The sequence below is a fragment of the Solea solea genome, chromosome 8 (assembly GCF_958295425.1).
Source record: "Solea solea chromosome 8, fSolSol10.1, whole genome shotgun sequence".
Lineage (NCBI taxonomy): Eukaryota > Metazoa > Chordata > Actinopteri > Pleuronectiformes > Soleidae > Solea > Solea solea.
The window spans coordinates 484,835-511,371 of NC_081141.1; the positions used below are offsets into that span (position 1 = coordinate 484,835).

The window sequence follows — 26,537 nt, forward strand, 5'->3', positions numbered from 1 at the left end:
TCTCAAGAGGATTAACATCAGAAATGGACCAATCGTGAGTGAGGTGCTTCATTTTCCCTCCTAAGTGGTTGTTGCATGTTGTAATATTGTGGTTAATCGTGTAAAACACTGAGGGGCTTTTTTAGAAGTAAAGCATGAGGTGCTTATACGTGCAGTGTTGGCTGAAATGTTTTTTATTTTTAAAATGTTATTATTTATTATACTGTGTGTGTCAGTATGACGTGACCTCAGGGATCGACTCGTACGTTCTGTACGGTCGGTACCTCCTCTGGTGAGGTTTCAAGCGAGCTGAGCTGATAATATATAATATCTGCGACACGAGAATCAAACCGCACAACGCTGTAGATCAGTTAGACAGACTTTACAATCCTGAAAATATGAGTTAACCTGCAACATTTAATGATTCAGACACTCAACAGATGTTTGTTTGTGTCGCGTATAAAACGACGTCACAGCAGTTTCGTGCAGCCGGGCTAAGGCGACCCCGCCCACATTGAGGAGGTACTAAACCGAGTCGAGTCCAGACGAGTACTGAGACGAGTACTGAGACGAGTACTGAGCCGAGTCGTGCTACAACTGTATAATAGTGTAGAACAGTTGTTCTCACTGAAGTCAGGGGCTGGGTCACTTCATTCCTCACCTCTCTCAGTCTCTTATTTATTCCCGTTGGATTTCACAGATTATAAACAGACACAGATTTCATTTTGATTCAAATGTAATTGTTTGAAATAAAGCTTATGAAGTGAGGCAGAATCTGGTCCTCGTTAGTAGCAAGCCTCTTTCTATATGAGTGGTTACATTATTATGTGTGACACATGAATAATGTTCAGAGGCTGCATATTGTTTGAATAACGCAAGTGTTATAATCAGCAGCATTACATTTGCCAGGAGGTGATTGTGTAAAAGTGTAGATTCAGCATCACAAAACATTTCTGATGAACTGCATTTATGAAGCACTTTATACCGGGAACAATAATACAATTGCTTCACACTGTAAATGACGACATCAAGCTGCCATTTTCCTGTGAAAACTGGGTTCTAGTAGCAACGAGAAGAACAAAGTAAAGACTGGTGCTGAGTTCCTATTAAAATCCCACCACAATATTTCACTGAGACTAAGAAGTGTGAGCGTGTGAGAACATTAAAACGACCTGCTGTCACTCACTATAATGAAGTGAAAATACAAAAGTTCAGCAGACACTGACGGAACAAAAGACTTGTTCTTTTGTAACGTTGGTGATTAAAAACGAAGTTACACAAACTTACCACATGATGCAGCTCCTGTTTACTTGCAAGCTAGAAACGGTGACTTTGGTGTGAGATAATGAGTGGTTTACAAGATAACACAAAGTCTAATATGAGGTAAGATAAATGTCCCCACTTTATCGTCCCACAGTGAGGACATTTGCAGTGTTTAAGCATATCAAACATAATATTTCAGACTATTACAAACATATTGTGAAGGCGTTGATTTAATGATGAGATGATGAAAGATGATTAGTTTTTCCTGGAGCCACACTGGCGGCCATGTTTTCACTGTTGTGAAACTGGAAAGTGACACATTGACTAAAGTGGATGTGAATCACTTCCAATGCGACTTAGACGCTGCGTGAAACATCTGCATTCAGGGGAAGACTCTTTGAAATCCTATCTGAGTGACCGAGACGTTCAGATTGAAACAGATCTGCAAAAATCTGATCAGGATGTTTTATTTTTTTAATGTGGTTTGAATCAGGATCTCATGTGTTTTTTTTAGCTGTCCAGACTGTCAAAAAAATAAAGCTTGATACAACCTGGATATGCTTAAAAATCTGTTTTGTGTGCAGTCTAAACAATGTGGTTTGACAACATGGTGAGAGCCTCACACAGAGCTGACCTCACCGTGTTTTGATTTGGTGATTTAGACTCTCAAACCCTCGTCTTTGTACATGTTTAATTCAGTCATTTGTGATTATTGGAGGCTAGGCTATATTAGACACACACACCTTGGCAGTAGTTAGCGGGTTTTATTTTACAGTTTTTTGGTTTGGATAGAAAGTGTCGAAAGTCATGGCTTTGTTTTTTAAATCAAGAACAGCATAAGCTTGTTTGAAGTCTACCTTTTATTCTACTTATTTATTGATTTAATACCCTCAGTTCTTCATTTGTTTTATCAATGGTGTATATGTATATATATATATATATTTTTATTTTTTTTTATCAATTATCATTAAATAACCTTTTGATTTCCCATCAGATGTTTATGTTACCTCCCTTCCCCCGAGCAGGCTTCAAAAAACCTGTATATACCTGTATATATATATGTATATATATATATATATATATACGTATACATATATATATATATATGTATATACAGAGGTCTTTAGGAAGTACATGCAGCTATAGGAAAGGTTCCAGTTGTCATTTAAGAGGCTGCTTCTGTTCTCAGAGCGAGTGTGCAGCCCCACAGCGGAGCCTGCAGACACCATGACCTGGATGAGTGAGACACACAGACTCCACATGTCTGACTTGTCCCAGACTAACACACACACACACACACACACACACACATACAGTACGTGACCTTGTATCGTGATGGTTACGATCATATCATTTAGCGTCACACGTCACATTATACGTGACTGTTGCATAAAGCACAGAAAGTGCTGTGATCACATGATGTTGTTGAAGTCAAACATTATCTGTGATGTAATTATGAGCGTTCAGCCCTGGGCTCTACATCTGCCAGACCTGGTGCACAGAAGCTGCCGGAGCACCTTTTTGTTGACCTGTCAGTTGAGGATACACAGATGATGACGGGAAGTCTACTGCTGCCTGGTCTCCCAGACATTTCATGGGAAATGTTACATTTGAACATTCTGTGCAGGAAAACAAATGTTTAACGTGACGTTTTGTCATTAAAACGGCTCCAAAATGACGTAGTTCACAAGTATTTGAGGAGAAATTCTCACGGGGATGAGGAGACGGGCTTGTGGTGGCATGACGTCTACGGGACGTTGGACAGGCAGCAGACCACAGTTTGAGAACAAACTGTTGTGGAGCTATGAGGACATTCAGATGTGTTTTTAGGGAGAGGATGTTGACGCTATGAGGAAAGACCATGCTCTCTAACCAGGTGCCTTAAGTTAACCACAGTCGTAACCAGGGAATGGTCATCATCGTCATCATCGTCATCATCGTCATCATCGCCCTCATTTCCTATTCACAACAAAAGTGCTGCATGTGAATAAGTCACGCAATTCAGGTTGAGAAACGTGAGCTCACATGTGTTTGTGGTTTGACAGCATCGTGGTGAGGGAGTGGCTTTATTACGACTCTCAATAACAACTCTCCACAATTTATATTCACAGTAACAAGTCACTACAACTATAATCCAGATTATTTAACAAAGTAGTTTGGTGTCTTATCTGTGGGGGAGTTAAGTAATAATGCTTTCATTTACATGTTTATGGCCTTTCATATATTAATAAAACACAATAAAACACACAAGCTAAAGTGCAAAAATACTGTAGATTAATAAGGATATAGTTAAGATAGTGTTCAAACGTGTCATCGAAAAAAGAGAACGTTTTCAGCTGGTTTAAATGGCTCAATTAAAAATGGTTGAGAAAGAAATGAAATTCTAAAAGTAATACTGTACGTATACGAGATACTGTCTGGATATATATCTGGATTTGTTAAACTGAGGTCAACAAATCTCGTCTTGTGTAAAAATATTCAGGAATGTGACTTTTTCCTCTTTAAATGACAAACATCACTCATCACTCACTGTGATGATAATGTCACATTGTTTCCACTGACCAACAGTGTACATGAGGTATGTCTGACCCTGAGAGCAACCCTTCATCTGCACTCTCTGCACCAGCGTGTTGCTATGTTTCTATATTTCACACAGTAGTGGGACAAGTTTGTCTTCAGTGATGGATGAGTGGCTCATGTTCTACCTCCACTGAAGAACTTATGCACTAGTGTCTGTCAGACTGTCACAAATAAATGTGCAACTTGTGCAGGTCTAGACATTCCCGATCCGTCCTCAGATCAATCACATAAACCCCGGTTGGAAGTGGTTTGAGGACACATGTTCAGATCCCTGAGCTGCATGGACGTGGATGCACTAAAAACCACCTGCTCCACTGAAGTTGTCTGACATCATTTATTTTTCCTATAGAGTTCAAACTTATTTCAAGTTACAGCCGTGGAAGTAGAGCTTTGATTCACGCTGTGTTCCATCACATCAAGTAAAAAAAACATCCAGGGTCAGGGGGCGTTCCCTCTTCTCGGAAACTCCCAGTTTTCTTACAATAATGATTAGAAAATGCTGTCAAATCCTCGTCTGAACACAAGGGGGCAGTTATACACATGCACGTGATGACATCACCCTCTACTGTACCCTCCACATGTGGGATGCAGGGGGCGCTGGAGCTGATCCCAGCTGACGTCGGGTGAAAGGTGAGGTTCAGCCGTTCACTCACACATTCACACCTACGGTCAGTCTAAACTGGAGAACCTGGAAACCCCCCCCCCCACACACACACACACACATGTGAAGAACACGCTGACTCCTCAGTCAAACTGGGATCTGAACTGGTGACCGTCTCACTGTGAGGCAACAATGCTAACCACTTCATCACTGTGCGACACCCACTAACTTGTTTTTTGGGTTCAGTCAGAGTGTTTGTGTTTGTGCTTCATCATTTACATTAACATGTGTGTGTGCATGATGTCATCAACATGTTTGTAAACAGTACAGCAGAAACCATGGCAACACAAGTGCAGCATCAGCTTATAGAAGAAGTTTCCAGAAAGACAAACACCTGGATTACACCTGGATTACACCTGCTTTCTGGAGGATTTTCACCATGACAAAGTTTACATACAATAATCTATACAGCAGCTCCTCCCACTTTCTCCTCTTCTCTCCCATGAGTGGTTCACAAACTGTGGGACCGAGTCAGAGAAAGGGCGTGGTTGTTTTAAGTGGTGATGGTTCATGGATCCACACCGGACAGCAAACGTCAGATCAACCTGCGAGTCACTCGGTGACACACAGGTGACACAGGTGACACAGGTGACCGTCCAGCTGAGTGACCACGCTGCCCTGCACACATTCACTGGAACTGAGTGGACGTTCACAGTGTTTCCTGCTTCTGTGGAACTGAGCATTGGTGTTTAATCTGTTTTTGCCAAATTTACATCCCAAAATGTCAAATCTGTGAGTTCTGCTGACGGTAATCATGGAGATAAAAGGCAGGAGCATGGAGCATGTGACTGTCTTACATATGGAAGCTGGTGTAGATCAACACGATGACTTATGACTCGTCTTATGACTCACTCGCTTGATTTAGAGCAGGAACTTCATTTGCATGATTCTCATCATTTACGACTGCTGCTGTTGATCTACACACTTAAACCACCACATTCATGGGGAATGTTAACACACTGGCAAATACAACGGATTATTCTATGTAATCTAATCCAATCTAATTAAAAGATTATAATCATCAAATTATTTTCAGCTGTTGTTTGTGTTTGTGTCTTTGCCACGTTAGAAACTGTTTTAAAATGCTGCTGGTTCTGGTTTAAAACACCGATAAGCGGATTCGACTCGGTTATCTCAGAGTGATGTCACAGGAACTGGAGTGATGTCACAGGAACAATGACGGACTGTAGATCAGTTTAAAAAAAACTAACAATCCTAAAAACGTGGGTTAATTTGCAACAGATGAATGTCTAAATGTCTTTGCAGGAGTCTGGTGTATTTAGTGACATCACAGAGCTGCCGCTGGAGTCTGTGCTCCAGTCATGGAGGAAGAACTGAACTAATCTTTTTAATGAACCGATTCTAATGATTCAGTTACACTGAAAACAACTGCTTTACAAGTCACTAGTCACTCGTTTGTGTGTGTGTGTGTGTCAGTTTCATGCAGCCATGCAATGATGACTCCGCCCCTAAGCCGTGACGTGCTGAGACGAGTGAAGACGAGCTGGGACCAGAGGTGGAAAAGGGGCTTTACTTCTAATTTCCTGGCTCTTGCTTTTCACCATTGTTGTAGCTCGTCAGTCGTCTTTCCTGAATCTAATCAAACTGTTGCTTCCTGTTTACACTGCACACACATGCACTGTGTAGCTGACCGTGATCACATGATCACCGCTCATGTGAAACACATCAAACACTCACCTGAACACAGATACACATGAAAACACCCTGAAAAACTGACTGCGCCTCATTAAACATGCTGCACATTTGAGGACGTGGGTTGTCTCCGTCTCATGTCTCTGTCTCATGTCAGCTCATTGGTCTGTGTAGGTTTGAAACAGACGAGCTCTGTGGTGTGTGGGCGTGGCCTCTGACTGTCATCTTTGTGAGTGAAAGCACTTGTGTCTGTTTTGACGACAAGCTGCGAACGAAGAGCCCTCGTGTCACCGTGTGAGCAGCCACGCCTCTCACCTTGTTGTCACCGTGTGAGCGGCCACGCCTCTCACCTTGTTGTCACCGTGTGAGCAGCCACGCCTCTCACCTTGTTGTCACCGTGTGAGCAGCCACGCCTCTCACCTTGTTGTCACCGTGTGAGCAGCCACTGATGTCCTCAAATGTTTTGTTTTGTCCATGATTTCTTTGTTATATGGAGCAAAGGAACTTTAATAAAATAGAAAACGTGTTTTAATTCTTAAAAAAAAAAAAAAACTATTAAATGATTATGAAAATAGTTGATGATTAATTTAGTAACTGATTAAAAATCGATGAATCAACTGTACGTGAGCTGACACACACACTAGCGTAGCCTCCCTCACTAATAACAAGAGCATTTAATTGTGTTGGTTGTCATGTTAGAAATCACAGAGATTCTCCAACTTAAGGCCTACAACTAGATAGATGTGCAACACCTGGCTACAACAACAATGATAATAATGGTCATAATAATAATAATAATAATAATATGTATACAAATAATAATAATAATAACGATAATAATAATAATGATAATAATAATAATAATAATAATAATAATAATATGTATTATACTAATAATAATAATATTTATAATAATAATAATAATAATAATAATAATAATAATAATAATAAAACCCTCAACCTCAAGACAGAACCTCTCTCAGACCGGAGTGACGTATGTGACGTGATGGTGGTGAAGTGGACACTAAATGAAGTGATCAGCTGACTGTGAGCCGAGTGGGAAAGTGTTGGAGGTCATCAGAGAGCTGGAGAAAGAACAAGGAGGTCTGTCACATCAGGACAGAGAGCAGAACACCAGAAGAAGATCTCACAGGTCATTCAACAGCATGTGCTCACATGTTAGGTCACGGGTCATCACACTGATGATTGGGACACATCACAAAATAACAAGCTTTGTGTGTCATTTGACTTTTCTTTTGTCATCTTTGTGAGATAGACGACACATTAATGACATGTTTTTATAATGTAAAGTTAGATAGAATATATTATGGAAGAAAAGCTGTCCGGTAATAATTTGTGATGCTCAAGAATCTTTTTTTAGATTTACACTCACACTGCAATTATGTGCTAATGGCAGCTATCGACCTTTATAATTAGCCAACTCATCACCAACGTCATGTTGGTCACTGTGTTCACGTCTTCATGGTTGATAAAGAGAAACAAGTGACAGAGTGATAACTGTCACTTCTGTCACTGCTTCTGTTCTGCCATTCACCCATTCACCTGTTCACTCAAACGTTCATCTTTCATACACATTCACGCCGGTTTGAGCTGAGTTGTGTTGTGTTGTGTGTTTGTGCGGTCTCCCTCGTGTGTGTCTGTTTGTCGTGACGGAGCGGCGACGTGTCCAGGACGTCAGCTGGGATTGTCTGCAGCGCCCCTTGTGGAGGATAAAGCCGTGGACAATGAATGAATGAGTGTTAAAAACTCAATGAAAGATGAACTGCTTCAATCATTTTTAAAGTAAAATATGTATAATCTAATAATAAAATATTTTTATTATTTTATTATTATTTTATATTTATTTTTAACTGCTTGCGGCGCATTTGGCAGAAATAAGGAAACGATAATAACAATCCACTTCTACACTGTCTACAGTGTTTTCATTTTTTATTTAGTTTTCAGTTTTAAAACATTGATGTTTTTAGTCTGAATGTTGATTTTGAAATATGTAAATATTATGTATAGTATAGATTATCACTCACTCAACATGAGAGTTGCAGGTTTTTCTGATTCTATTTTTGATAATAAAAGAGATTATTTTTAACTAAAAATTGTAAAATGAAAGCATCACAGGGTTGAGACACACAAGGTTGTTCCTCCCAGTGTTAAAACATCCACACGCTTCAGCTGCAGTTTTGTCTCTGACTTTACTTTCCCACACACACACACTGTCAGAGGAGAGGTTGTAACCTCTGCAGACACACACACACACACACACACACACATTTCTTTAAATGAAACTGTAAATCCCTGGCATTTATGTGGTTATATAATTGCACAAGCTCACATCGCAATTGCAGTTGGATTAATTGTGCAGCGCTAATGGAAATAGAGCACAATAAAGTTAGTGTGAGTGTTTTATCTCTTCCATACAGAGCTCCGGTGACGTCACGCAACAAAGGTCACGCCCTCTGGCAGGAAACGATGCTGTTCACACACAGAGATACGAGACAGCACATGCATCAGGAAACATGTCAGACAATGTGTTTCTTTACATCCTACAAGTGAAGACGGTGGATAGATAATAGATAGAGACATTTAACCCAGAGAGACATGAAACACGCTCACAGTGAGCAGAAGAAGACGAAGCAATGGGAGAAAATACAAGCGACCGATCTTTAGCTTGTTAGAGTTGAATGTTTGTCACATTTGTTTCTCTCCAGGTTTTTGTAAACGTTCAGTGACTCTGGAGAAAGATGAAGATGATGTTTCTGTCGATCTCTAAAGTGTCCGTGAACTTCTCATAGAAACCCACTCACATGACGTGAGATGTTAGTCGTCAGTGACTGAAGCGTAACCGCGACCAGATGAGCTCAGAGCGGAGAAATAAATGATAAGGTCAATGTTTCATGAGCTTTGACAGAAGAGAAACATCAAGGACACGATGCGTTTCCTGTGCTGTTTTTAAACGTATACGTCCACAGTGTTCCCAGGAAGCCAGGGTGAAAGTTTCCCGTGTCACTGACAGTAATGATTGCTGGCAGAGTTGTGCACGGTCACATCTAATCTGAGGGCCACAGCGCTGAAGGTTGTCTGCATGATTAGTGTTGGCAAAGCTGAGAAATATGAGATCTCTGGTTTCAGTGTCCCAGACGAGGACGTGTTTTGTTTGCATTGGTTTATTAACATATTTACACATGTGAATGTGCTGCTGATACAACGTGCTGAAGCGAGCCACTGACGGCAGCCCTGCTCTCAAACACTGCTCAGTTGTGCTGAGAAGCTGCACAACCTCTGCTCGAGCCCTTCAAGCGTGGCAGTTAAGCACCTGACATGCCGGGAATACTAATTCCCTGCCATCAGGTGCTCTTTGTGGCTCTACGGCGTTAAGCATGTGTAATATATGCTAATTTATACAACAGCCACTCCTGTGATATGAAGTGATGTAACAACGATGTGTGGAGAGGACATCAGTGATCAGTGGAACCCAGCTCCAAACACTTGGAGAAAGAGTCGGGACAAATCAGTGGCACAGGATTCATCATTTAGCTCTTTAACGCAAAGCAAATAGAGTATTTTACGTGAAGCTTCACCAGCACAGAAGCTCACTTTTCCCTCCCTCTGCGACTACACTACAACTCTGTCTCTTTAAAAAAAAATACAAACTGCAATTCTCAGTTACTTTTCCCCAGGAAGGGTTTTTCTTGCAGATTATTTAGGTTCACTAACAGTTGAAACACGTCATTAACACAAAAACTTTAAGTAGAAATCATCAAACACGTGGTTTTCTGTACCGGGGAGGATGCAGATGTTTTTGACTTTCTTTCTTTATATGATAAAATACAGTTTAATAAGAACAAACAATACACAACATTGCTTAAGCTTTACATATGTATCAAACACTTATGGTCTGTCTCTTCAGTCTGCACAAACTAAACTATTAAATACATCAAATGGGTCATTAAAAACTGTTTCACTTTTAGTGACTTATTTTGAAACTCCCCCGTTCCAAAGACTAATGACTAAAACCTGGACTCCTCTCCAACTATTATATACAGTATTATGGTTATATATGTTATATATACAACACATCTGCTGTGACATGAGCATGAAAAATAATTTGTTCATTTCACAAGTTTACAGAAGAGACTAAATGACACAAACGTTCTGTTTGTGTTGCTTTTATCTTTGACATACACCACGTTTCTATGTTACATTTTATTGGTATCAACTTACACTTTCTTTATTATTTTTTCTGTAATTCATTTATGGGTCTTTTTTTATTGGTTTATTATTATTCTTATTATTATTTTATCATTACCAGACTGTTTTGCCCTGTCGCGGCTCTTGTACTTATAAGTGAACTTATTTGACTTTATTTGAATGTAAACTCATGACATTGCTGTAGATGATCTCAATACTCAAAAATCGGATTAATCGGATTAACTTCTTCTAGTTTGTGAAGGTGCGTGTCTGCAGTGTGACGGATTGTTGCAGTGTTGTTATATATGTATATATGTATATGTATATATGTATATATATATACATATATATATATATATATAGTATAATGTGTAAGGTACTGTAATCATTGACAGGAGTGAAGGCGTGTCTTGTTTTGCTCACTGTCTTTGTGACTCGTAAAGAAAAGCATGTGTCTCATCTGTGAAGTCTGATGTTCTCTGCCAATAGAACACAAGGTGTTATGTAAGTAAGTGTTAGTGTGTCTTTGTGCTGAAGGCTGTGAAAGCCCATCAATCACTTTTCTCCTTCACTGTTCACTCAGAACACGGCTTGACTTTCATAGTTTTAAACCAGCAGCTCAGGATTGTAATGAATCCATGAAATGTTTTCATTATTCATTCAGATTAAAGAGCTTTGAAACATTTACAGTTATTGTCACTGATGAAACTGAATGTTCACTCTGTAGTTTGTTGTATGAAGTGATGACATTTCTCTGTGTATGTCATCAATGTAACACTGTACATTTCTTTCATTGGGGCAAAATGCATTAAAGGGATAGTTCAGGTTTTGTGAAGTGTGGGTTTATAAATTGTCCTGTGAGCCTCGAGCCTACATGTGATTGTATTTCTGCTGCTTTATCTTTGCACCAGCCTTTTCTCACTGGAAACTTTCTAAAACCACTCACTCCCCACACCAAAGTCCATGCAGGAAATCTTTGTTTCTAACTTGCTCTACTTCTGTCTCGTTTGGTACGTTTGCTTCACTTCTGGGTAAATCTAAACAAACATATTTGAACTCACTGATGAAGGATCAACAGTGGATCAACAACTCCTCATTTATTCAATAGACTTTGGTGCAGAGGAGTGAGCAGTTTAGATGGAGACAGATCTTTAGTTTGCAGTTGATAAAGAGATGAACATGTTCTTAAGGTTGATCTGGCACAGATTTGATTCAGTGACTAAAATCAGTTTTCCTCGTGTTCCCACATCAAAACTAATCCAAACTGTAAGTTTCATTTCAACGGAAGCTGAAATGAGACTTCCTCAAACTGTGATAAGAATTATTTCCTGCGAGTTCTCGGGGTAACAGTTGATTTTATTAATACTAAATATTATAAAAAACGGATTTTTTGGGAAGATGTATTGAATTTGATATGTGGGTTTAGATAAAACAGCGTGATGCTCTCTGTTAACATGGCACAGCCTTCTACAGCAGACGAGCTGCACATGCAGGATGTGGAATGTGTCTTCAGTCGAACACACAACGCAGCAGCAACAATGAAACACAACGTTTACAGTAATAAATGAGGAGCAGATATTCACTGCGTTCAATATGGAGCTGCTTTCGTGGAAAAATTCCTCTGGAAGTCATTGAACATTTTACGTATGTATTTTATTTACTGTAATTACAACCAGACAAACACAGCTGTCAGGAAATAACCTGTAGACTGAAGACTTACCTGTCTGTCTCATCAAATTAATCATTGATTACAGTCATTTCCTCTAATCACTTACTATAACTGCTGTGTATTTTAAGATGCTGGGTTAGGGATGGGATCACATGCAGCTACGCACATCACGTGACTTTGTTTCTATGAACCGCCATGTTGGAAGCCTCTGATGCAGCAACAGTGAATGGATTCACCGTGTTAGAGTTCACTGCACTTCTGCATCCACACAGATCGACAGATGTATCACAAAACTGGACAGACTGAATATATCTGATCATTATAATGACGCCAACTTCAATATGAGTTTGTTAACACACATTATTCCAGACCTGCAGTTTCCTGATTAACTTCATCTCAGAGAGTGAGTGAGAGACTGAACGTTTACAAGAGACTGAAGGGAAACACATGGACACGATCTGGCTCTGACTCTGGACTCTACCGGATAAACATAGTGTTGTTGTCACTGTTGCCTCAGCATAACATTAGCATTAGCAATGGGCAGTATAATGTAAATAATTGCTGTGGAGGCTAGCGCGTGGTCAATCCAGTCTGAGTCCATGATTTACTAAGAACCAGGAAATCTATTGCTTGTGTTTGGTCTTCTTCTGCTCACTGTGGTCCAGTGTCTGTGTGGATCTGCGCTGGTCTGCTAAAATGCTCTCCTGTTAGCTTGTCTCTGACTGCCACCATCTTCACTTTTATGGTGAGAACAGTCGATAAAGTGATGTCTGACATATTGTCTGATTGTCTAGTACTGTATATACGTCTATAGAGGTGAACAGTGTTGGTTGTGTGACCTCAGCTACCAGAGCTTTACTGTAATAGAAAGCACTCACAATAAGTTGACTGTGGTGAATCTACATAATTGGAATAAATCGTCATTAATATTTCTGGAGAGTGACTGAAACTGCTGTCTCATTCACCACATACAGTTCTAGTGATTTATTTTCAAGTGCCACAACAGGGAGCTCTCGCCTTTGTAATCATTCCAGAATGTAATGGTTCATAATCTAACCCTGGTATAACCCTAACCCAGGATGTAATGGTTCATAATCTAACCCTGTTATAACCCTAACCCAGAAAATAATGGTTCATAATCTAACCCTGTTATAACCCTAACCCAGAATGTAATGGTTCATAATCTAAGACTGTTATAACCCTAACCCAGAATGTAATGGTTCATAATCTAACTGTTATAACCCTAACCCAGAATGTAATGGTAAATAATCTAACCCTGTTATAACCCTAACCCCGAATGTAATGGTTCATAATCTAACCCTGTTATAACCCTAACCCAGAATGTAATGGTTCATAATCTAACCCTGTTATAACCCTAACCCAGAAAATAATGGTTCATAATCTAACCCTGTTATAACCCTAACCCAGAATGTAATGGTTCATAATCTAAGACTGTTATAACCCTAACCCAGAATGTAATGGTTCATAATCTAACTGTTATAACCCTAACCCAGAATGTAATGGTAAATAATCTAACCCTGTTATAACCCTAACCCCGAATGTAATGGTTCATAATCTAACCCTGTTATAACCCTAACCCAGAATGTAATGGTTCATAATCTAACCCTGTTATAACCCTAACCCAGAATGTAAAGGTTCATAATCTAACCCTGTTATAACCCTAACCCAGAATGTAATGGTTCATAATCTAACCCTGTTATAACCCTAACCCAGAATGTAATGGTTCATAATCTCACCCTGTTATAACCCTAACCCAGAATGTAATGGCTCATAATCTCACCCTGTTATAACCCTAACCCAGGATGTAATGGTTCATAATCTAACCCTGTTATAACCCTAACCCAGGATGTAATGGTTCATAATCTAACCCTGTCATAACCCTAACCCAGAATGTAATGGTTCATAATCTCACCCTGTTATAACCCTAACCCAGGATTTAATGGTTCATAATCTCACCCTGTTATAACCCTAACCCAGGATTTAATGGTTCATAATCTAACCCTGTTATAACCCTAACCCAGAATGTAATGGTTCGTAATCTAACCCTGTTATAACCCTAACCCAGGATGTAATGGTTCATAATCTAACCCTGTTATAACCCTAACCCAGAATGAAATGGTTCATAATCTAACTGTTATAACCCTAACCCAGAATGTAATGGTTCATAATCTAACCCTGTTATAACCCTAACCCAGAATGTAATGGTTCATAACCTAACCCTGTTATAACCCTAACCCAGAATGTAATGGTTCATAATCTCACCCTGTTATAACCCTAACCCAGGATGTAATGGTTCATAATCTAACCCTGTTATAACCCTAACCCAGGATGTAATGGTTCATAATCTAACCCTGTTATAACCCTAACCCAGGATGTAATGGTTCATAATCTAACCCTGTTATAACCCTAACCCAGAATGTAATGGTTCATAATCTAAAACTGTTATAACCCTAACCCAGAATGTAATGGTTCATAACCTAACCCTGTTATAACCCTAACCCAGAATGTAATGGTTCATAATCTCACCCTGTTATAACCCTAACCCAGAATGTAATGGTTCATAATCTAAAACTGTTATAACCCTAACCCAGAATGTAATGGTTCATAACCTAACCCTGTTATAACCCTAACCCAGAATGTAATGGTTCATAATCTCACCCTGTTATAACCCTAACCCAGGATGTAATGGTTCATAATCTAACCCTGTTATAACCCTAACCCAGGATGTAATGGTTCATAATCTAACCCTGTTATAACCCTAACCCAGGATGTAATGGTTCATAATCTAACCCTGTTATAACCCTAACCCAGAATGTAATGGTTCATAATCTAAAACTGTTATAACCCTAACCCAGAATGTAATGGTTCATAATCTAACCCTGTTATAACCCTAACCCAGAATGTAATGGTTCATAATCTAACTGTTATAACCCTAACCCAGAATGTAATGGTAAATAATCTAACCCTGTTATAACCCTAACCCAGAATGTAATGGTTCATAATCTAACCCTGTTATAACCCTAACCCAGAATGTAATGGTTCATAACCCAGAATGTAATGGTTCATAATCTAACCCTGTTATAACCCTAACCCAGGATGTAATGGTTCATAATCTCACCCTGTTATAACCCTAACCCAGAATGTAATGGTTCATAATCTCACCCTGTTATAACCCTAAGCCAGGATGTAATGGTTCATAATCTAACCCTGTTATAACCCTAACCCAGGATGTAATGGTTCATAATCTAACCCTGTTATAACCCTAACCCAGAATGCAATGGTTCATAATCTAACCCTGTTATAAACCTAACCCAGAATGTAATGGTTCATAATCTAACCCTGTTATAACCCTAACCCAGAATGTAATGGTTCATAATCTAACCCTGTTATAACCCTAACCCAGAATGCAATGGTTCATAACCTAACCCTGTTATAAGCCTAACCCAGAATGTAATGGTTCATAACCTAACCCTGTTATAACCCTAACCCAGAATGTAATGGTTCATAACCTAACCCTGTTATAACCCTAACCCAGAATGTAATGGTTCATAATCTCACCCTGTTATAACCCTAACCCAGGATGTAATGGTTCATAATCTAACCCTGTTATAACCCTAACCCAGGATGTAATGGTTCATAATCTAACCCTGTTATAACCCTAACCCAGGATGTAATGGTTCATAATCTAACCCTGTTATAACCCTAACCCAGGATGTAATGGTTCATAATCTAACCCTGTTATAACCCTAACCCAGAATGTAATGGTTCATAATCTAACCCTGTTATAAGCCTAACCCAGAATGTAATGGTTCATAATCTAAAACTGTTATAACCCTAACCCAGAATGTAATGGTTCATAATCTAACCCTGTTATAACCCTAACCCAGAATGTAATGGTTCATAATCTAACTGTTATAACCCTAACCCAGAATGTAATGGTAAATAATCTAACCCTGTTATAACCCTAACCCAGAATGTAATGGTTCATAATCTAACCCTGTTATAACCCTAACCCAGAATGTAATGGTTCATAACCCAGAATGTAATGGTTCATAATCTAACCCTGTTATAACCCTAACCCAGGATGTAATGGTTCATAATCTAACCCTGTTATAACCCTAACCCAGGATGTAATGGTTCATAATCTAACCCTGTTATAACCCTAACCCAGAATGTAATGGTTCATAATCTAAAACTGTTATAACCCTAACCCAGAATGTAATGGTTCATAACCTAACCCTGTTATAACCCTAACCCAGAATGTAATGGTTCATAATCTCACCCTGTTATAACCCTAACCCAGGATGTAATGGTTCATAATCTAACCCTGTTATAACCCTAACCCAGGATGTAATGGTTCATAATCTAACCCTGTTATAACCCTAACCCAGGATGTAATGGTTCATAATCTAACCCTGTTATAACCCTAACCCAGAATGTAATGGTTCATAATCTAAAACTGTTATAACCCTAACCCAGAATGAAATGGTTCATAATCTAACCCTGTTATAACCCTAACCCAGAATGTAATGGTTCATAATCTAACTGTTATAACCCTAACCCAGAATGTAATGGTAAATAATCTAACCCTGTTATAACCCTAACCCAGAATGTAATGGTTCATAATCTAACCCTGTTATAACCCTAACCCAGAATGTAATGGTTCATAACCCAGAATGTAATGGTTCATAATCTAACCCTGTTATAACCCTAACCCAGGATGTAATGGTTCATAATCTCACCCTGTTATAACCCTAACCCAGAATGTAATGGTTCATAATCTCACCCTGTTATAACCCTAACCCAGGATGTAATGGTTCATAATCTAACCCTGTTATAACCCTAACCCAGGATGTAATGGTTCATAATCTAACCCTGTTATAACCCTAACCCAGAATGCAATGGTTCATAATCTAACCCTGTTATAAGCCTAACCCAGGATGTAATAGTTCATAATCTAACCCTGTTATAACCCTAACCCAGAATGTAATGGTTCATAATCTAACCCTGTTATAACCCTAACCCAGAATGTAATGGTTCATAATCTCACCCTGTTATAACCCTAACCCAGAATGTAATGGTTCATAATCTCACCCTGTTATAACCCTAACCCAGAATGTAATGGTTCATAATCTCACCCCGTTATAACCCTAACCCAGAATGTAATGGTTCATAATCTAACCCCGTTATAACCCTAACCCAGAATGTAATGGTTCACAATCTAACCCCGTTATAACCCTAACCCAGAATGTAATGGTTCATAATCTAACCCTGTTATAACCCTAACCCAGAATGTAATGGTTCATAATCTCACCCTGTTATAACCCTAACCCAGAATGTAATGGTTCATAATCTCACCCTGTTATAACCCTAACCCAGAATGTAATGGTTCATAATCTCACCCTGTTATAACCCTAACCCAGAATGTAATGGTTCATAATCTAACCCCGTTATAACCCTAACCCAGAATGTAATGGTTCACAATCTAACCCTGTTATAACCCTAACCCAGAATGTAATGGTTCATAATCTAACCCCGTTTTAACCCTAACCCAGAATGTAATGGTTCACAATCTAACCCTGTTATAACCCTAACCCAGAATGTAATGGTTCATAATCTAACCCCGTTTTAACCCTAACCCAGAATGTAATGGTTCACAATCTAACCCTGTTATAACCCTAACCCAGAATGTAATGGTTCACAATCTAACTCTGTTATAACCCTAACCCAGAATGTAATGGTTCATAATCTCACCCTGTTATAACCCTAACCCAGAATGAAATGGTTCATAATCTCACCCTGTTATAACCCTAACCCAGAATGTAATGGTTCATAATCTCACCCTGTTATAACCCTAACCCAGAATGTAATGGTTCATAATCTAACCCTGTTATAACCCTAACCCAGAATGTAATGGTTCATAATCTAACCCTGTTATAACCCTAACCCAGAATGTAATGGTTCATAATGACCTTTTCAAAGGATAGTTGAAGTTTTTTTAAAGTGTGGTCGTTAGGGCTGCCAGGTTTTCCAAAAATCATGCTCAGACTAGTATTATGCGACACTCACCCTCCACTCACCCACTCACTCCAGCATGTGTGCATACACACGCGCACACACACACACACACACACACAACAGATGATTGTACTTTATCTGCCAACTCCATTGCTATTAGCTCCACCAGCAAGTATCACAATAATATTGTGAAGTACAATAATGACATGAAATGTTAATATTGTCCTCAGTGTTTAATAAAGACAATTCGAACTGAGAGGCTTCATTATAACTGTGCACCAATGTCTTCATTGTTGTAGTTTTTTCAATCTCCAGAAAATACTGGATATAAACACAGGTGCTTATGGACATCTATACTACAAGAATATATTCTTGTATTCATATATATGTATATATATACTCATACTCATACTCTTATACTGTTTTCTTGGGCGTCTACTACTATGTATGTCCTGATTCTTTTACATTTTTTACAGCTACTGTGCACCAATGTCTTCAATGTTGTAGCATAGTTTTAATGAACACTCATTTTTTTTCAATCTCCTTAATCCAGAACATACTGGATATGTTGAATATGCAGTTTATTTACGGTGACCTGGTGATGCAGAATGATGTTTGTCTGTCATTGGGAGAGGAATGATTGAAGTTGAACTCCTATCATATATGTGTATGTCAGGCTCAATCCTGGCTTGAATTAACTTTTCAAAGCAAATCTTTTTCCACATGAAACAATAGAACAAACACAGGTTTTACGATGACAGTCATTCCAGGTTTAAAAGAGCTAATCTTACATATTATTATCACTACATTGCCCAAAGCATCAACTCTCAAACGTGTGTAAGTACATTTTTTTTTATGTTAGGTCTATTAAACGTGTGCTTCTGAGTAATGAGTGTGTATGTGGTCATAGAAATAAATAAATGTGTAAGCAAGTACAAGCTGTGACACTGTATATGACTAATAATGAGGCCGGTGGCCTTTTTCACTTGAGCCCCTGGCCCTGAAATGTCTGTGCACGCCACTGATGTTCAGATGTTCTGCACGTGCAGCAGTGTCAGCTGTGAACAGTGCGTTACCTTCAGTGTCGTGGATGTTCTGCAGGATGCTGTCGGTGTCCAGTCGCTCCTCCACGGAAATCGCGTACGACTTGAGGTTGAAGTCGCTCATCAGGTGATAGATTCCCTCCATGGTGAAGAAGCAGTTGCGCTCCTCCTTGTCGTCCTCGTACACGAGAAGCGCGCTCTTCCACGTGAAGTGCTCGAACATCGCGCTGAACGTCTCTGCCATCTTCACGTAGGACGGGGCGATGCGGGTCAGGTGCGAGTACTCGCCTTTCTTGTTGCTGAAGCCGGCGGCCAGCGCACCTGCCGAGACCACCGGGATGTTCCAGTGGGACGCGAGCCGAATCACCGCCGCCGCCTCGTACTCGCACACGGGACCCAGGATCAGGTCCGGCTTCTGTTGGCACGACCTGTCCACTAACGTCAGCACAGCATCATTAACACAGTCGGAGTTTGCAAAGTGGATGTTGAAGTGGAAGCCGGAGTAGAGTCCGGAGTCCTCGGAGAGTCTGCTCTGCGCGTAAAGGATCGCCGGCATGACTCTGGCGCGTGAGAAGAGATACGAGTTATTTTGGGGCAAAAACACCAAAACCTCCAAGTCCTCGGTGATGCTGCTGCTCAGGACTGGACTCAGGAGCGTCAGCAGGGACACGCACAGTGCGCTCAAGTGTGCCATGACGCGCCGCTCCAAGTCTCCAAGTCAAAAACAATTTCGAGCTTTCTTTCAAGAAGTTGCGTCCACCTGGCACAGCGCGCGCAGTGAAGCGTGTGTGTGTGTGTGTGTGTGTGTGCGCGCGCAGTGAAGCGTGTGTGTGTGTGTGCGCGCGCGTCTACAGTCACACTCCTCCAGCTCAGCTCAGCCTGCAGCACTAACACACACTCACTCACACACTCACACACACTCTGGCTCCGGCCTGGAGTTTTGAAGCATCTTCTCAGGATTATTCCTGCGTCATCACAGCGCTGCCCACCTCCTTCTTAAAGCGACACGCACCGCCGCGCAGCGCCACAATGAGCGGCTTTAACGCAACTCACACTCACTGCACTTCTTCATGGGAATTCTTTCCAGTAAATTACAGCATTATCATTTCACTCGCGTTAACTGAGCTAATTTACCATGAAATCCCGTCATTGTGTGTTTTATTGTGAAAGTACCACAGATGTTGTTAGTAAAAAACCCTCTGAAGGTTTTCTTTAAAGTGCCATTTATTCAGTAACACAGTACCAGGACAAGGGCGGACATGGATTACTGCACCACGGAGTCATAATCCAAATAGAAATACTGCTAAATGACGTTAATATTTGTCTTAATTATGAAGTTACAACACAACAGAAACTGACCATAAATGATACAGTAATTGTGCATTTATCACGCTGACACACAGCTTATGAAGTAAAAGAGTGAATATCTTTGGTTTGGTCGTCATTTTGAGATTTGTGGAACAATGTTTGATATTTTTATGGACAAAACAATAATTCTTTACAGGCCTTTAAAGTGTTCAATGTTCATTGCTTTAAAATAAAAAAAAGCTTAGAATAAGACTTTTATTTAAACAAGGGCCTTGCTTTGCCGAGGCTGCCATCTTGTGGCACTATGTGTTCCTTCAGCAGCCAGAATGGATGTGTTTTAATGTTATGATGCAAAAGAAGAAGAAGAACAGCTCAGTTCAATAAGGGAGAGCAGTGTGTGTGTGTGTGTGTGTGTGTGTGTGTGTGTGCTAACAATGCAGAAGCTCCACCCACATAAACCTGACGCACAAACCAATGAAAAAGAAAAGCAGGGTTAGGGTAAAAGGCAAAGACAGTGGAAGAATGTGAAGGTCACTGCACTTCCCTCACTAACTCAAAGTTCTGTTAAATCTGAGCTCGGTGTGACATCTTTGTCATTATTGATAATATATACATACATATATATATATATATATATATATATATATATATATATATATATATATATATATATAAATAGAACTCTCCAGCGTCATGTAAGCCAAGTGATCTGGAGACAACTGTACTCCTGCAGCTGCTCTAGACTGTGTTCACAAACCAGGGTGATTGAGAGAAGGTGTTTCCATGCATGTAGATGTCTCTTTACTTCCTACTCTGCAAAGCAACCTAAAACATGATGGCGTCATGTCCTCAACTTAACTCCGCAGAACTTCAGGTACTTTTCTGTATTTGTTGAAGAATGTCATGGTGAGTTAGGAATGCTGAGTATTCAGGAGATTTACTGCACTGCTGCCACTTTACTTTGAATATGAATGAAGTCGAGTCAGTTTCAGGTTTAATGTTCATGTTTAATGCTAAAGCAGCAGCTGCTGTTGGAATAAGTTAGTGCTGTACGTGTATATTATACTAAAGAATGTGAATACATTAAATCTGGTTTCTGAAAACACCTTTTTTTAATTTCCCAAAATACTGTTTTTAACCAGTGTGTCTGTTATTCATGTGTTTTCATGTGTGCGTGTCTGTGTGTCGCCACAAATGAAAGTCAGGAGGGAGCAGACAATCAAAGCACTCTGCATGCAGCTCTACACTCAGTGTGAATAATTATTATATTATTATTATTATTATAATCAACAAGAAATTCACTGTGAAACTGCAGCTGCTCACAGGACACTGATGCGTCCTGGGGACAGATTTACGCTCACACACGTACAAGAATGTGAGGGAGGGAGGGAGACAGACAGAGAGACAGACAGACAGACAGAGAGAGAGAGACAGACAGAACCTCAGAGTGATGTTTGCAGACACACTCAGGACATGTTTGTGAGTGTAGAGCTGAACACTCGGTCTGAACAGGGACTTTGTTTTAGATTCAGAAAATTCAAATTTGATTCTTACAGATGAATAAATCATGAGGACGAGACATCAGACTGTGATTCTACCAAACAACCACTACACAATGATTGTGTTGAGTCCTCAGTCAACACAAACACCTGCACACTCATCATGTGTCAGACCCGCTCACACACGGCTGAAACCCTGGGACCGGGTTAGAGAGACCGGGACCGGGACCGGGATCAGGAATGTCTTGATACTGATATCACAACCTTGAATATGTATTGTTTTAATGAACCAAGCTGTTCACACATAAGCAGCACATATCAACAAATGTTCCAACTGTAAACCAGACTCATGTGAACATGTGTGAAGCATTCATGTGAATGGTAGTTGTTTGTGTTATAAGAACACGCAAACCCTGTCCCCGCTTTACGCCCCGTCAGCTGGGATTGGCACCAGCAACCCTGCCACCCTCATGTGGACGAGAAAGAATGAATTCTCACATCCTTCATCACTTCACTGATCCACAGCTGCCTCGACATTATTGGTTATCATTTATGCACAAACACAACTATTGAACTGTTGCAGTGGTACACATGATTCTCTGAGGTGTTGATGCTTCTGTAGACTCAGAGCGTAGACTCAGAGCGTAGACTCAGAGTATAGACTCAGAGCGTAGACTCAGAGTGTAGACTCAGAGCGTAGACTCAGAGCGTAGACACAGAGCGTAGACTCAGAGCGTAGACTCAGAGCGTAGACTCAGAGCGTAGACTCAGAGCGTAGACTCAGAGTATAGACTCAGAGCGTAGACACAGAGCGTAGACTCAGAGTGTAGACTCAGAGCGTAGACACAGAGCGTAGACTCAGAGTGTAGACTCAGAGCGTAGACACAGAGCGTAGACTCAGAGCGTAGACACAGAGCGTAGACTCAGAGCGTAGACTCAGAGCGTAGACTCAGAGCGTAGACACAGAGCGTAGACTCAGAGCGTAGACTCAGAGCGTAGACTCAGAGCGTAGACTCAGAGCGTAGACTCAGAGCGTAGACTCAGAGTATAGACTCAGAGCGTAGACACAGAGCGTAGACTCAGAGTGTAGACTCAGAGCGTAGACACAGAGCGTAGACTCAGAGTGTAGACTCAGAGCGTAGACACAGAGCGTAGACTCAGAGCGTAGACTCAGAGTATAGACTCAGAGCGTAGACTCAGAGCGTAGACACAGAGCGTAGACACAGAGCATAGACACAGAGGGTAGACTCAGAGCGTAGACTCAGACTCAGAGCGTAGACTCAGACTCAGAGCGTAGACTCAGACTCAGAGCGTAGACTCAGAGCGTAGACTCAGAGCGTAGACACAGAGGGTAGACTCAGACTCAGAGCGTAGACTCAGAGCGTAGACTCAGAGCGTAGACTCAGAGCGTAGACACAGAGCGTAGACTCAGAGCGTAGACTCAGAGCGTAGACTCAGAGTATAGACTCAGAGCGTAGACTCAGAGCGTAGACACAGAGCGTAGACACAGAGCGTAGACTCAGAGTGTAGACTCAGAGCGTAGACACAGAGCGTAGACTCAGAGCGTAGACTCAGAGTATAGACTCAGAGCGTAGACTCAGAGCGTAGACACAGAGCGTAGACTCAGAGCGTAGACTCAGAGCGTAGACACAGAGCGTAGACACAGAGCGTAGACACAGAGCGTAGACTCAGAGCGTAGACTCAGAGCGTAGACACAGAGCGTAGACTCAGAGGGTAGACTCAGACTCAGAGCGTAGACTCAGAGCGTAGACTCAGAGCGTAGACTCAGAGCGTAGACACAGAGGGTAGACTCAGACTCAGAGCGTAGACTCAGAGCGTAGACACAGAGCGTAGACTCAGACTCAGAGTGTAGACACAGAGTGAGTGTCGTGTGTGCAGCTGCAGAGATCAGCGTCAGTTCACAGGCTCTGGTCAATTAGCAGCGTCGCACTTATCACGGCACATTAACATGTGTCACTAATGACTCACCTAGCGAGTCTCTGAGAAGACGCATTTGTTTGCTGGCACGTGAAGTGGAATTTACTGACGTACACGCCAAACTTTTCCACAGCTCTCGTTCCACTTAAAATCATTACGTTCATTACATGAAAAAGGTAAAGTATTATACTGCATGTCAGGCATAATCTGTGCCGTCTTTATCTGAAATGTCCAAATTACACCAGCGAGCACGACACCAACATATTTCGCAATTGCGGTCGTTAAACTGAAGTCAGCACCTTGTCATGTAATGACATCGTTCAGCTGTGAGACGCCGTCTGTGGGAACCCGGCTTTCTCTCAGTGCTGCTCTGTTCATGTGTTTTTGTTTTTCTGTGTAATTATTATACAGTTTTAAATCTGTTCAATATTTCAATAACTGAGCAGAAAAATAATGTGATGAAACATTAAATGAATCACTGCGACGCTGTCAACCCATTAAAGTTAAGAATCATCATTCAATCTAGAACTAAAGCTTTAAATAAGACAGATAACATAATACATCATTTAATATATATATATATATATATATACACGTATGTATTAAATATATACATGTGTGTGTGTTTAGATGGATAAATGTACGTATTACATATATGTACATCATTTTTATCATAAAAAATGAATGAATGAATGAATCCTCAGTATATTCATGTGGTCTGCCTTTGTGATTGATGATCCTGATTTGTTACTACAGGGGGCGACGGTGGCTCTTTCCAACTTTCCAGTTCTTTAAACCTGGAGAGTTGTGTGACTGTAGCGTGTAGCTGTGTGTGGTCATCAAAACCAGAAAAGTCATATACAAATACAGACCATAATATAATGCAAAAACAGTGTAAGAATTTCATCCGATTCAAAGAGAATCCAACATATTTGGAACTATTTTGAGTTGTGTGGGTTGTAACTGGCGTCTTTTATGAATTCATCATGGATTTTTCCAAATATTCCAAATATTCCAAATATTCTCTGCTCATTCTGCCGAGCACTGTCCTCTGACGCTGCTTCAATGATTTAGGAGCTGAAGTTTAACATTAACAACCACAACATGAAGAATTTAGGAAACACATTGTAATGAATGAACTGATCCTGACATGATGATGATGATACTTAAATAGAAAAGAACCGATGTGGCAAACATCATTTACAGTTCTGATCAGGTGTAGCCACAAACCAAAAACTAAAATCATTTCAGAACCTTTTATAAACCTAACCCAGATGTGTGCCGCAGGTGCACCTTTGGGAATAACACACAACTCCTTATATGGACATCCTGAGTGTGTGTGTGTGTTTATAGGTCACATATTCAGCCTTTAATCCGTTGTTTTTTTCATCTTCTTATGTGTTGTTGAGTCAAAGTTACGACTATTTTGATATATCAAATTTTTACTTGTGATACAAAGTAGCAATAATTGTGCAGAAGTCACAAAATAGAGTTTTTTTTCTTTTTGTTCGTAAAAATGAGCCACGTGAACGTTGAACTGTGAAATTTTTCTAAATTTCACAAATTCAGTCTGATTGTAAACATGAGTAGAAAAGTAGGTTGTGCACGTTCTTATAGCGTCTGCATAAACTGTACGTTTAAACATAGTCATGTGTTCTAAGACTTAAAAACTCAAGCTGCTAAACAAGAAAACTCCACATTATTTCATTGGAGTCTCAGTTTTTGTTCAGGAGAGTTCACTCTGAAGTTTACAAGTGTTGATGAAATCTTTATGGAGATCTGGCGCCATCCTGTGCCCACAGACCTAAACTACAGCACGTTACCCAAAGAGGGAATGAAGACGTTAAAAAATGATTATTTGGAGAGAACATTTTTGTCCCTTGTCTTCAGGCCAGTTGAATATTATGTTATATTTGTTTGAATTGAAAATAAAAGAATAAATCACACATAATGACCATGTTTCCTAACTCATCATCAGAATCATAGTAAGGTATTAAATAAGCATCTTTACCTTGAGTGAGTTTTTATCTGTCATTTAATCTTAAATTATTCTTTCAGCCACATTTTTTGATGGAAAATGAAATAAATAGTTTTACATACAATTATTTCACAATTGTAAGATGATTTTTTACACATCATACCTGAACAGTTACTATCAAGTATTGTCATTTACTTCTTCAGTTGTCTCCTTCCTGTATGTCATGGTAGTGTCATGTGATGTATTACTGCCCTCTGCAGGACGAGACTTAACTTACACATTTGTTATTATTCTGTACATCATTCAGCAGGCTGTATCATGTGTGTGTGTGTGTGTGTGTGTGTCACCTGTTCCACCGTGAGTCCGACTGCTTTCTCCTTCACATCCTGCAAAAAACACACCTCATCTTCACTTTATCATATTTTTAACATCATATTTTCATTTCTTCCTTCATTTCAAACAGCCGTGGCCTGGTGGAAAGGGAACTTGCCTTGTAACCGCAGGGTTTCTGACATGTCAGGGGCTCAAGGTACCCGATCCCCACAGCTGCCCATTGATTGGGTTAACTGGACACTCTGAATCCACCACGTCCAGCGAATTCCTGCTGCTGAGAAAAAATAATGGCAACCACTAGAGAGGAAGAAGCATGTTGTCAGTGTTTGTCATCTGCAGTGAGAACGTCCTCTGAACAGAACAAATGTGGATTCTAACACTTAACAAA

At 40.2% G+C, this 26,537-nt stretch overlaps 1 protein-coding gene across 1 annotated transcript in view; it reads right to left on the minus strand.

Annotated features, from left to right (window-relative positions):
• npr3 (natriuretic peptide receptor 3) overlaps positions 1–20,214 on the minus strand; it is a 30,624-nt gene extending 10,410 nt beyond the window's left edge. The window contains exon 1 of the mRNA XM_058637007.1: positions 19,127–20,214. Coding sequence (XP_058492990.1) covers positions 19,127–19,787 — 661 coding nt within the window. The 5' untranslated portion in view covers positions 19,788–20,214. The remainder of the gene's footprint in view (positions 1–19,126) is intronic.
• Positions 20,215–26,537: the final 6,323 nt, after the last annotated feature.